Genomic DNA, 13,715 nt, shown 5'->3' on the forward strand with positions numbered 1-13,715 from the left:
TTCATCTGTCGAGGCATTATTATTCTTTTCCCACTGGTACTGATTCATTCAGCCACAAGGTCTTTTTTTCCTTTTTTTTGTGGGGGCCACACTACAAGGCATGCAGGTCCTTAGATTCTGACCAGGGATCGAATCCAAGCCCCCTGCAGTAGAGTCAAGGAGTCTTAACCCCTGGACCCTCTGGAAAGTCCCTAGCCACATAGTCTTCCACTCACGTAGTCATTCCCTTGCATCCCACCTTCTTCCCACACCGATTCATTCACTTGATCCCTCATTCATACACCATTCATTCTACCAGTGACTCATTCATTCATTTATAACCCCACCCCCCATTCATTCCCTTACTGATTGGTTCAGTCTCACTGATCATTCACTCCTCTGCTCTCACTCCATCCATTCACTCGGCCACTTGATCATACCGCCATCCGGTCATTCACGCTGCCCAGCCCTCCTTCACCTGGCCCCGCAGGGAGCCCGGCCTGTGGGCGCGCCCTCACCTTGTTGTCGGCGCTGATGAGGAGGGGCTGGACTTTGACGCTGTCGCTGACCACGGACACGGCGGTGCTGGGGGCCATAGCAGCGGCATTGCTGGGGGCGGTGGAGATGATGGCGTAGGCCACCCCGGCGCCGCTCAGAGGAGAGCTGACGGCGGCGGGCTCAGGCAGGGCCCGAGGCTGGCTGCCGGGTGCTGGCACATGGCTCACGGTGTTGTTGGCAGTGGGGAGGGCGGGGCTCGGGTTCTTGATACTGACCACGGTGGCCTTCTGGAATGTTGGGGGCTGCTTGGGTGGCCGGTCCCGGCCCGGGGTGACGGGGAGGCTGTCTGGGATCAGAGTCTTTGGCCTAACCTGGGGAAGGGAGGGACGGGGACACGGTCAGACAGACACACACAGGCGGGGTGGTGACAGGCCCAGCCAAAGAGCAGTCCTGAGCAGAGCCAGGACTTGGGGAAGACTCCAGAGCAGGGGCAGGGACATGACCTGGCTCAGAAACGCCCGTGTTAGAGGAGAGGGGATGGCAATGTAGGGACCTGCTTCCGGTACCACCTCCTCCAGGAAGCCCACCCTGACCTTCAGGCAGGCTATGAGGTGCTATTCCCATAGCACCCCGGGAATCCTTCTGACTCAGGCCAATCACTCTGGGTTCACAACGTCTTGATTCCTTGTCTGTCCCCCTCCTGGAATCCGAGCCTGCTTGGGACAGGATCCCGCTGAATTCAGCACAGGCGGGCATTCAGAGGGGCTGCCAAGAGGACAAGAGGGCCTGGGGCCCCTGCCCCTCACTGGGCTCCGGCTGAAGGCGTCTGTGCAGCCTGAAGCCCCAGGACAGGCAGGAGCTGGCATCACCTGGGCAGCTGGCAGCCCCTCGTGGCTCAGCAGCAGATGCCCCACTAAGCTGAGTCCCGGGTGGTCCCCGGCAGGCTTCTGCTCCAGACTGGCCCAGCTACAAAGGCTTTTGTGTCCTGATTCAGCCCTGAAGGCCGGGGAGGCACCGGCTCCACTCGCTTTGCAGAAGAGGAGACTCCACCCAGGAGGGTCGGAGGTCAGTTAACTCATCCAAAGTGCTGAGCCCAGTCTTGGGGGCCCCAAGACTGAACCGGGGGCACCTGGCCCAGTGTCTCCCAAATGCACCTGCTCGTCCAGAGTTTCTCTCCCTTTTCTTAACCTTGGCCCATACTCAAAAGTCTTCATTACATTGTGATCCAGTCCGGAAACAAACTCTGCTCACGAAACAGTGTTTCCGATGCGTCTGCTTTATTCGAGTCAAGCACAGTTTATTCCATTAAAAAAAAAAATTCCTGGTCATGACCCACTAAACTGACTTCTCAGTTCTCCACTGTGTGAAAAACGGGGTCTAGTCCAAATGTCTCCTCTGGAGGGTGAACAGAGGAGGCAGGAGAGGAAAGGGACTCCCATATGGTTGCACCTAAAACCTCAGTGCTGAGGGGCTGTGGACAGGCAGACAGACACCCCAGGGCCTGCCACAGGCTGCTTACCTGAGGTAGCACTGCTGCTCCTTGCCCGGCCAACCTCTGCAAGGAGCTGACCTGAGGACCTGTGACAGGCACTGCAGTGATGGTTCCCAAAGCCTGGAAGACAATGGAGGCATCGCTCAGGTGGGACACGGCGCTGGGACGCGGCACGGGAGGAAATGTGGGGGGCTGTGGGTCAGGCACAGAGTCTTGGATACAACACCAAAGATACAGTCCACGTGAGAAAAAATTAATCAACTGAACTTCAAAAACAACTGAAGTTGGAAAGATAGCTATTAAGAGAATGAAAAATGAGCCACGAACAAGGGGAAAAAAAAATGTGCCAATCACCTATCTGATAAAAAGACTTGTACCCAGAATATATAAAAGAACTGCCAAAACCCACTAATCAGAAAACAAACAACCCAGTTAAAAACTGAGTCGAACAGAACAGATCACTAAAGAAGATATGCTGATGGAAAATAAGTTAAGCTACTGAAAAGATACTAAATACCATGCGTTATTAGAGAAATGTGAATTGAACAATAGTAAGATACCACTACACATCCATTCAGAGGACAGTGATAAGAAGAGCTGACCGAGTCCAGGGCTGGTGAGGACGTGGAGCAGTCCGTCCACGACTCTTGGGAACACAAACTGGTGTAACCACACTGGAGCAGTTTGGCAGTTTTGTAAAAAGTTAAGTACGTGTGTATTGCTATGGAGTGAATGTTGGTGTCCCCCAGAACGTGCATGTCAAAACACTAATCCTCAGTGTGATGCTTTCACGGATGGAGCCTTTGCAAGTGAGCAGGTCATGCAGGTGGAGCCCTCCTGATGGGATTGCACGTGCTCAGTCACTCAGTCACGTCTCACTCTCTGTGACCCCCATGGACTGCAGCCCACCAGGCTCCTCTGTCCGTGGGATTCTCCAGGCAAGGACACTAGAGGTGGGTTGTGATCGCCGCCTCCAGGGGATCTGCCAACCCGGGGCTCAAACCCACACCTCCTGCATCTCCTGCATTGTCAGGCGGATGCTTTACCACTGAGCCACCTGGGAAGCCCTTCAGTCAGACACAACGAGAGATCCAGCTTCATTTTCTAAACTTAGTCATGAATCAGATGTCACAACATAAAACTAATTGTAAATAACAATTGAAATAAGAACATTTTAAAAGGCTTCGTTCCTCCCCCCCGCCTCAGTTTCAGGAATTAGAGATGGTCTAGATAAGAGCTCCAGAATTAGTGTCCTGGTAAGGAGAGATTTGAGAGCGTTTCCTTCCACTCTCTGCCACGTGAGGACACAGCAAGGAGTCTGCTGTGGTTTGAATGTTGAAAGTGAAAGTGTTAGTTGCTCAGTCCTATCTGGCTATTTGCGACCCCATGGACTGAAGCCTGCCAGGCTCCTCTGTTCATGGGATTCTCCAGGCAAGAATATGGGAGTGGGTCCTTCTCCAGGAATCTTCCCAAGCCATGGATCGAACCCCGGTCTTCTGCATCGCAGGTGGATTCTTTACCGTCTGAGCCACCAGGGAAGACCTTTGAATGTTAGTGTCCCATTAAAATTCACTTGTTGGAATTCTAATGCTCGATGTGATGGTGTTAGAAGGCGAGGCCTTTTGGAGGTGCTTCAGCCAGGAGGGTGGAATCCTGATGAAATGAATGGGATTCATGCCTATAAAAGAGGCTGCAGCAACTCTAGCCCCTTCTGCCAGGCGAGAAGTCTGCAGCCGGAAAAAGCCCTCACCTGGCCATGTTGGCACTCTGCTCTCCAACTACCAACCTCTAGAATTGTAAGCTTTTCCTTCTTCTTTTTTTTTTTAAATATCATCTCTGCTGGATGTCTCAAAGGCACTTGGTGAAGTTTAATACTCATTCATAGAAACACTTGTTTTTTTTTTCAGTTTTGGCTGCTATGTGTAGCATGTGGGATCTTACTTCCCTGAACAGGGATGGAAAGCAAGCCTCCCACGTTGGAAGGGAAGATTCTTAACCACTGGACTGCCAAGGAAGTCCCAGTAAGTTTCTGTGTACAATAACCACCCAGTCTGTGCCATTGTTTCCTAACAGCCAAAATGGACAAAGGTAGCATCCATCTACAAATCAGGAAGAGGGTTTGCACTGCAAACCAGATCAGCCAGCACCTTGATCTTGGACTTCCCAGCCTCCAGAACTCCGAGAAATGCGTGTCTGTTATTTAAGCCCCTGAGATGATGGTGTTTTTGTTGCAGCAGTCCCAACTAAAACATTCCACCCCTAGACATTACTCAAGGGGAATGAAAGCACATGTCCACACAGAGACTTGTTCAGAAACGTTCTCAGCAGCTCTGCTTGTGATCACCCAAACTGGAAACAGTCCAGATGTTCATCAACGGGTCCACAGATGGACAAACTGTGGCATATCCACCGAATGGAATATTACTAAGCAATGAAAAAGGAATGAGGACTGAGCAACTGATACACACAGCATGGATGAGTCTCAAAGTGGTTTCGCTGAATGAAAGGAGCCAGTCATAAAAGGGGGCACATATTATTGTATGATGTCATTTACATGAAATTCCAGGAAATGCAAATTCATCTAAAGGGGTCAGAGATTGTATTGAGATGGGGAATGAAAGGAAGAGATTACAAAGGCACAGGGAAACAGGTCAAGAGTGTGTTTTTTATCTTGATTCTAGTGGTGGTCTCATAGTTGGACGCCTATGTCAAACAACCTGCACATTTTAAATAGAATATTGTATATATTATTCTAACAAAGCTGCTAAAAATAAACTCCTTCCTTATTTTCCCTTGGGCTTCCCTTGTGGCTCAAGAATCCACCTGCAATGTGGGAGACCTGGGTTCGATCCCTGAGCTGGGAAGATGCCCTGGAGAAGGGAACGGCTCCCATTCCAGTATTCTGGCCTGGAGAATTCCATGGACTGTATAGTCCATGGGGTCACAAAGAGTCGGAGATGACTGAGCGGCTTTCACACTCACTCTTTTCCCCCTTTAATGATCTCTATCCCTGAAGGAGTATCATCCTTCCCCCAGATGAGACCTCAGATGCCCCACTACCCACAGAGCTGCTTCTCCTGGTTAGATGGGGTGGTCCCTCCTTCCTCTGGAATTTCCCACCTGCCCCAAGTGGACAAAGCTCTGAGGTTCATGTCCTTCCAGCCAGCTCTCTGCCTCTCTGCATGGAGCCAAATTATCCACATTTAGCTGGAAATCCACCCCAGACACTTTCTGGAATAGAGTTTTATACACAATGCAGAAAGCGTCCAAGCAAACATGGTCACTCTGAGGAAGCATCTCAATCCACCGTGCCATTTTACCCTCTCCGGCAAGGTGTAGCGAGCCCTGCCCAATGCCCGTGTTTTAAACATTCTGCCCACCTTTTGCAAAGGGATGCACATAGAAGGCGGTGCCCTCACCTGCCCCTGGACCTGCTGTTGCATCAGCATCACCTGTGGAACCTGTCTGCTGTCAACCCCTGGGCCCCGGCCCAGAGCTGCACAGGTGGGAGGCAGGCACAAAGGGTGCACCATTTGATTAAATAAACTCCCAGGCGATTCTGCCAACCTAGGGACTGTGGGCTGAGAAGAAGGCAGTCTGTCCTTCCAGCAGGTTCTGCAGCAAAAGGCCCACATGGGCACTTTCTTCCATCCGTGGGTGGAGCTGTCTGCCCCCTGGAAGCAGGGGTTCCTGCACAGAAGACCCCAGGACCACAGGACCACAAGGGCAAATCCATGCCCAACACCCACAGAAGCCAGAGAACAGGCACAAAGCTGCTTTCCCTGGGGACTCCCTTCTGGCTAAGATCCCCGAACAAGCCCTCCAGGCGAGTGCTGGATGCCATCTCTATGTTTTTCCAGTCCACGTGTGTCTTCATGGAAAGGCGTGAGGGTTGCCGTACATCCGATTCTGGGTGTGTTACTGCACCAGCTATTTGATTCTCTGGCGCCCACTTGGGCACATGCGTTCGGTGTTTTCACATGAATTCCTCTCTGGATTCCTCTTTTGCTCTGTGTCTGTGTGTCTTGCGGACACCGCCGTGCGTGGTTCTGTGCCTTCATTCCAGGTCGGTGCTCAGCCCTCTCTCCTAACCTGAGACACACCGGTGACTTCTGGCCACGCACTGAGAAATTCACAGGGAGGAGAAGGGAGGGGACCACGAGGGGGAGGCATGGGCAGAGGCGGCTGGAGGGGCAGAGCCCTCAAGGTTGGAGTGAGTCAGAGGGTGGGGGAGTCAGGGAGAGCTTTACTTTGACCTCACTCTCAAATACTGGGTGAGCAAGAAAGAAACACGACCCACCACGGGGTAAACAGTGAGCACCTGCGGGATGATCACAGAATAAAGATCATCCACCCGCTGACTCCACGAACTAAAATACTGCCTGACTCCACATTTACGCCACTGTCTGGGACTCAGGGTGCCTGCTGACTCTTTAGGGAGCACTCTGCAGGGTGTCCTGAGAGCCAGGGGAGCAGGAGAGGTAGTGGGGAGGCTTTGACTCCCTAAGTCAAAGCCCCAAGTCCTAGCCTTTGGGGAGGAGTTTATCAAACAGGCTGCTGAGCAGGTTTCCGGGGACCACGGGTCTCCTCCAGGAACACCAGAGTCCCTTCCTCCCCCGTCCAGCCTCCCATTGCCAGGTATCTGTTCCCCTTCGCTCCAAGGCTTAGCTCAGAGCGCGTCCTTCCATTTCCTTATAAACCTTTAATTAACAAGCTGAAGAGACATTTTATCTGTCAGGGGCTGACCTTTCTGCTCCGTGTTGGAATTTATCGATAGCAGCAGAAACAATCATCTCAGAGGCTATTCCACCAGCACCAGATAGTTTATGGCCGCACTCTGGTCAAGATAAATGAGCTCCTTATGACGACAGTTACAGCTTTAAGCATTTTAATAGGGAAAAAGGGGCCATAAAAGTCAAAGATAACTTCATGTTTTTTCCTGCATCGGTGGCGTCCCTGGGGCAGCCCAGGAAACCTCGGATAAGCTCAGTGCCAGCCGAGGCAGCTGGGAGGCACCCAGCAGACAGGTGTGTCTGACGGTACCCAGGCTGGGTACCCCTCACTCTCTGCACCCAGTCTTCTTGTCCATGACGGGAAGAGTTTCTGCAGCAGGGGGCTAACGTGAGTGGGCGCCCAGGGTCCGCACACAGCCTGGTGCACGCTGGGCTCTGCAGGCGCCAGGTGGAGGGAGTGGCTCAGACCTGGCCAGGTTGGTGCCTGGAACCGGGACACCGAGCGTGTGCCTGGGAGGGAGGGACAGCCTGGTACCCCAGCAGGGACGGCCTCGAGGTCAGCCCGTCCAGGAGCCAGTCCCGCAGAGGCCCCCTCTGGTTGGGCCGACCTGGCGAAGTCCGCTCTGCTCTCCAGCATCGGTCTGTTCGTCTCGCACACGGGGCACACGTGCTCATCTCCCCGCAATGACGAGAGTCAAGTACATGAACGTGAGGAAGTCTGCGGATGCAGAAAAAGAAACCAGTGCCTGGTGTCCTGGGCTTCCTGCTGGGTTTACTTCAACAGCTCTTCCTCTGCATCAGGGGACAGACCCTGGAGTGCCTGGGGACAGTCTGCATCTGGGGCTCCCACTGAACCCCAGGCAGCCTGCATCGCCTGGGAACTGGGGTGCTGGGCAGGACGGAAAGCTCTCACCCAGACCCTGACTAGATGGATCAGAACTGGCCTTTCTCAGCTCTGAGCTCCTGCTGGATGGCGGCTCCGGGAGGGCGCGGTCAGGCTGAGACCCCTCTGAGTGCTGGAGTCCAGCCCCGGCCCAGCCCAGGCACCAGCTTGCTGAGGTGTCTTATGGACATTGTCAGACGGCGCTGCCAGGAGATACTCAGGGAGCCGCCGAGGGCCGGGGAGCAGGATCCTTCAATCCTGCACACCCAGAGCCCTCGCTCCACGAGGCAGGCCTGCACCCACCACCCCAGGGGCAAACCTGACCCCTGGGCTTGGTTCCAGCTCCTGCACCAGAGAGAGTGACGCCAGACCTCACCCAGTCGCCCTCCCAGAGGGACCCTTGGCATGGGTGCGGACAGGCCCGGGGTGGTGAAGCGGCCCCGTCTGCCTGTATTAGCGTGCTCCTGAAGAAGACAGAAAGGCAGCCGTGGGGACCGGCGTGTCTCCGAGCCCAGATGAGACAACCCCACGTGGCTCCCAAGCCAGGGTCCACACTGGCCTTCATCAGCCACGTCTCCGGCACTGTCTGTGGGCGACCCTCTGCCTGGGGCTTTCTGAACAGGCCTGCCGAGCTCCGAGTCCAAGGGCCCCGTATCCTGCATGGTGACGGCAAGGAGAGTGGCAGTCCCAGCCATCGGGACAGAAAGCACCAGGACCGGAGGGGACGCAGCGACCCTGGGACACGCAGCGGGTCAGGGAACTCAGTCCTCTTTCCTGGCGGCAGGAGGGCAGGCGCGGGGTGGGGGTCACTGCGAGCCCCGCGGTGGGGCAGAGTGTGCACAGGGTGGGGCTGAGGGAGACAGAAGTGTGCACCCTCTGAGCCTCACATCCTCTAAGACCCCACCCGGACGTCCTTTTCCAGAACTGTCTCCACTCACAGCACTCAACTCAGGCCTGACCTTGACCCTGAACTCAACCTCCGACTCTGAGCACCATGGGGTGCTCCCAAGCCCCTCTGTGCCTCAGTTTCCACAACTGCCAACCAAAGACAACCTCACACCCCCTCCCAGGACGGCTGTCGGTGCGTCACGGCGTGCGGGGAGGCACCGGGCAGACCAAGCTTGGCCCTGGATGGGGCATACCGCACTCAGCCCCTCCCGAAGCCTGCCGTGAGCGTCCACCCCGAACGGGAGACGTTCACACGCTTCCAATCCAATGCCGGCCGCACAGAGGGCTTCCCTGGAGTGTGAGTTCGGGAGGCCAGTGGGTGGCTGGGTGGGGGTTCCTACAGACCCCAGGGCTTCCACATGCCTTTCCCCAGCCTGAGCGCCCAAACCCAAACCACCAACCCTCAGACAGGTGCCCCAGAGGTGACCCAACCCTGCTTCCGGTTGCCCTCGGGACATCAGAAGCTATTTTTTAACTCCTCTTGTTCCCACTCAGCACTGGCAGTGCCGGCCTCACAGAGGGGCCTTCTCACGTGATAGCACCAAGGTCGGATTGCCATGGCAACGGCTCCCGGGGATGCAGTGGGGCGGATGGCTGTGTGAGTACACGTGTGGTCTTGCACTGCCTTCTGCCGGACACTCGACCTTCCTGCTCCCCAGCGGACCCTGGGGTCCTGCCCACACCTGGAGGGGGCGGAGCTCAGCGACCCCACGAGCTCCAACAGCAGTGACCGTCCTTCCCCACGGTCACCAGAGAGACACGCCTGCCCTCTGATCCCCCACCTGCATGTCAGGACCCAACCCCTGGGCACAAAGGGCCACAGGTCACTGCTCAGAGGCTGCAGGATCAGGGTCCAGGGAGCTTTTCTATCTTAAAAAGTCTGAATCCAGAGGAGAGAAGCTTTCCAAGTTGGTGCTCAGGGGACTTGCAAAGGGAGCTCCGCTCTCCCTTGAGAGAACCTGACGATGTGAAGCAAGTGTCTGAATCTGGGCACCGCACAGGTTGCCAGAACCTTCCGCCATGCCTCCTTCCCCCACTGAGGGATGAGATGGAGGCTAGTGTCATGCGGCCAGCCTATGGCAGGATCTGGCTCTCGCCACAGCCTGAGCCCTTGGCCACCACGTGCCAAGCCAGACATCTTGCTGGGGGTGGGGACGGATTTCTGGGGCCACCGTGTCCTGAGCCCCTAAACATCCCCATAGACCCATCTGCTGGCTTCATCCTGGGGGCTGCCGCCCCTCCCTGACATCGCTCCTGCTCAGATGCCCACACACACCCTTGTGATACGAGCTGAGTCCTGAGCTGAGACTCTGAGCCGGAGGGGAGGGTTTGGACATCGAGCACGGCCTGGGAGCCGGGTGCCCGCGGTGTGACCGGGAGCCGCTGGAGGGTCTCCAGGCTGGGCGGGGAGAGCCTGGCCTTACGGAGCTCAGACCCCAGCACTGCAATGGTGGTCCCCGAGGAACGAGACTACCCTGTTTCTAAGTACACATCCATACGTCCGTCCCCTCTGTCCGACCTGGGTGGCTGGACTCCAGCCAGCGCCGTGGACACAGAGCAGGAGTCACCTGAGAGCCAGGCTCCCAGCAGGAGGAGGAAGCGCCCTGTGTCCGGGCACAGTCCCTGTGACCTCGACGAACCTTGTCTGGGAGGCTTGTGGCAGGGCCTGGGGTCAGGGCAGGACAGCCGTGGCTCCAGACGCTCTCCGGACACTCACCGTCGGCTCTGCGGGGGCTTCGAGAACTGCATGGAAGGGAGCACCCGCTTCCCCAGCCCCTCCTCCCGGCCGGGAAAGCGTGTGCTGAGCTGACCAGAGTGGGGGCCCCTGCTTTCTGCACCCCGTGAAGCTCCAGCCTGAAAGGGGAGCGGCAGCCCCAGGCCTCCGAGAAGCCCGAAGCACGCCCCGGAGAAGGTGGCCTACTGCCCACTCTGTGGCGGCTAAGTGGCTTCTCAACTTGCGATTTTCCTCACATCTTTATGGAACTGCTGTGACGTGGGGCAAAGATAACAATGGAGCTCCAACGTTGGTAAGTGCCAATAAACATTAATGTGACCTAAGCACCACTTTTATGGTCGTGCAAAACCAGTTTGTTATTCGCAGGTGAAATCCGACTGCCACCTCCATCACCGTTGGGAATGATGGAGACATCCTTCCCTGTGCTGAGGCGAGCTCTGTCAGCCCTGATCGGCGACCCCGAGCCCGCGGCCTGCCTCCCCTAACCCCAAGCTTGCCCACACAGGACCGTCAGGGGGCCTTTTGGGGTGCCTGTGAAAACCCAGGGGAAGGCACACCTGCCTCTGCCGTCTCCTCCCAGCCCACGTCCCGTGTCTACGGCTGGGACCCAACGCACACCCGGAGCTCCAGTTACTGGGTGGTGCCAACCAACCTGCAGTCGAATTCCACTCCCTTGCTGGGCTGGGTCACATCAAGCACCCCATCCTCACCCCCGAAGCTGAGGCATCGAGAACCGCCTTCCCTGTTCCCAGGACCAGAGGGTCGGGCACTGGGAGGGACCTGGCACTGAGCCGTTGGTGTGACTCACGCCATGCGCCCCCTGTTCGCACATCAGGGACCAGGTGTGGGGACAGGGAGGGGGAGGGAAGGACTGCAGGGGGACAACACTGGCGGGAGGGCAGCGGGGGCTCCTGACACAGTGAGGATCAGCAGGTCCCTGCCTGGGCGTGCCCGAGGCCACCGGGCCCACAAGCGTGGGCATCGGACAGCACCTTTGATGGGCAAGACTGGGAAGAGCCGATGGTCGGTCTGCAGGGGACAGATGGATGGGAATGTTCAGAGGACGGGAAACCTCCCGGCCGCCCGAGTGTGTGAACCACCGCACACGTGTCCCCGTGAGAGCAGGGCCTTGGATCCCCACCCGGAGCTTGGCTGTCCCCTGAGACCGACTGGGAGCCCAGGCGGGCTCCTGGCTGCTCCAGCCAGCCAAGCGGAGCTGCTGTGTGCAGGCAGGACCCGGGGTGCCCACTGTGGGCCAGGCGGGGAGCCCTCTGGGGGTGGATTTTCACCTCTTGAGACGTGCCAGCTGCCTCCTGGAGGGGCGGGCGGTCTCAGTGGCCCACGTGCCGCAGAGGCCAGGGTGATCTCCACTCCTGGGGCTGGGCCAAGTCGCGAGGCTCTTGCCCACAGGCACCCACACCCTGCCCTGAGCACCCTGCTCTCTCCTGGGCTCTGAGGGCCAGTCCCCACGGCACCGCAGCTCCCGGGGGAGGGGAGGCTAAACCCCAGGGTCTCTTAGGAGACTGCAACACTGGTTCTTTAAAACAAGAACCTTCTTCCAAAACCTGAGTCCTCACGCCCCATGAAGGGAGTCATTTTCTGGAAGCCCTGTTAGGATGTTCTGCAAACGCCCATCTCGAGGCAGAGCTGTTGACTGCATACTCCCGGGGAGATCAGATGCTGGCCCAGCTGCTCCGGCCAGGCTGGGTCCCGGTGACCCTGACTGCACAGGGCCAGCCCAGGCTGGCTGCCCGGGGCCACTTAACCAACGCAGAGGCCTTTACAGGGGAGGCCATCCTTAACCAGAGAGCCCCAGAGAACACACGTGGGTACTCCGCGCTGACATTTAAAACACCCTTTCAGCAGCCCCCAGCGTGCCAAAGTGGTTTAATTAACTTGAAAGGGTGTAATTTTATGCTATTTAGTAGAAAATACACATGCTAAATGGCATCGTGGACTAAGTATCGGGGGCCGTGATCTTGTAAGTGCAGGAAAAGAACAGCCCCGAGGACCTGGCAACCACAGGTGTGGGGTGGGCGTGCGGGCGGGGGCACACCAGCCATGTCCCGGCAGACGGCAGAGTTTGAAGCCACACGGGATCCAGGGTGGGGGTGGGGTGTCCACAAGGCCAGCGAGAACGGCCACCTCCCGTCATCACAACTGGGAAACCAGCGCTGTGTCTGAGAACCGAACGTGGGGGAGGCTGGAGCTGGTCAGGGTCCCTGTTCCCCTACTCGGGCACTCTGGGTACCTGCGCCCCAAGAAAGAGGCACCCCTGTGCTGCCCGGCTCTGGGACACGTCCAGGGTCATGAGGAGGGGGCAATCCTGGATGGCCGTCCCCTTGCTGGAAGCTCCCCCCACCACCACCATCCCCAATGAAGGGGTTGCCTCTTCTAATGAGGCCCCTTAGGGAGGAGACCAGCCCCTCGGCCCTGAGGACAGATGGGTGAGGCGGTGTCAGTGCAGAGGACCCAGGGGCTCCGGCTGCAGCCTTGCGGGCACCCTGGGAAGCCCCTGCACCAGCTCTCCTTCCCCTGACCATCCCCTGGAACAGTGGAGCAAAGCCGGCAGGGAAGGGCGTGGGCCCGTGTCCAGCGCTGCAGGAGGTGGGCATGGAGTCACTTCCCTCCCAGCGCAGAGGGGCTGCCTCCCGGCCCTGGGGTGAGAGGTGGGCAGTGTGCTGGGCTCCTGCCTTCCCTGACCCCCGGCCCTCACGGACCACCTGGCCCCTCACCTCACGCTGCCCGGTTCCCCCCAGACTTGGGGCATGGTAGTGTCTGTCCCCCCGACAGGAGGCCCCAGGGCTGCTCCCCAGCCCCGCGGGTCCAGAGGCCACCATCAACCGCCATGCACCTTCAACACCAACCTGAGTGACGGGAAGATGCCATCCACAGGCGCGTCCCAACCGCCTCCCGCGGAAAATATTTTCCTCCGGAAAATAAACGATCATTTAGGAAACCTAGTTTCCACGTGTGATCGGCGGGCGCCCGCGCCCACTGGCCCCGGCCTCATCAGCCTGCCACCTCCGACGCTCTGTAATCTAATTTAGGGGTCGCGTGTCTGCATGGCACCCCAGGGAGCCCACTGGCAGCCACGACACGCTCCCCTATGGGGAGAGGTCCCGTGTGGTGAGCCTCTCATGTGTGGTGGTGGGGAGGGGCGAGCCCTGAGCCCCCCAGAGGCGCCTGGTGCTCCACAGAACCCCACCCCCACCCCCCACCTCCCGCCGTAAGACTGAGAAACTGTCGACTTACAGCGAGCACTAGAACTGAGTGTGTGGCTTGGTGATCTCCACAAATGTCTACACCCAAGTCACCAACACCCAGGCAGAGATACAGAACACTCCAGAGGCCCCAGAGGCTCCCAAGAGCCCCTCAAAGAGAGTCTTGCTCTTGGCAATGGGCTCCTGGCTTGATTTCCTGAACTTGCGGCCAATAGGAAAATAG

At 57.5% G+C, this 13,715-nt stretch overlaps 1 protein-coding gene across 2 annotated transcripts in view; it reads right to left on the minus strand.

Moving 5' to 3' along the window:
- Window positions 1-13,715, minus strand: part of PHF21B (PHD finger protein 21B) — an 86,536-nt gene that overhangs the window by 17,382 nt on the left and 55,439 nt on the right. For both annotated transcript variants that reach the window (XM_081594883.1, XM_081594884.1), the window contains exons 3-4: window positions 1,997-2,089; window positions 498-848 (exon numbers count right to left, since the gene is read on the minus strand). In XM_081594883.1, coding sequence (XP_081451009.1) covers window positions 498-848; window positions 1,997-2,089 — 444 coding nt within the window. The remainder of the gene's footprint in view (window positions 1-497; window positions 849-1,996; window positions 2,090-13,715) is intronic.

This window comes from Giraffa tippelskirchi, chromosome 4, assembly GCF_054371585.1.
Source record: "Giraffa tippelskirchi isolate mGirTip1 chromosome 4, T2T-mGirTip1v1.2.pri, whole genome shotgun sequence".
NCBI lineage: Eukaryota > Metazoa > Chordata > Mammalia > Artiodactyla > Giraffidae > Giraffa > Giraffa tippelskirchi.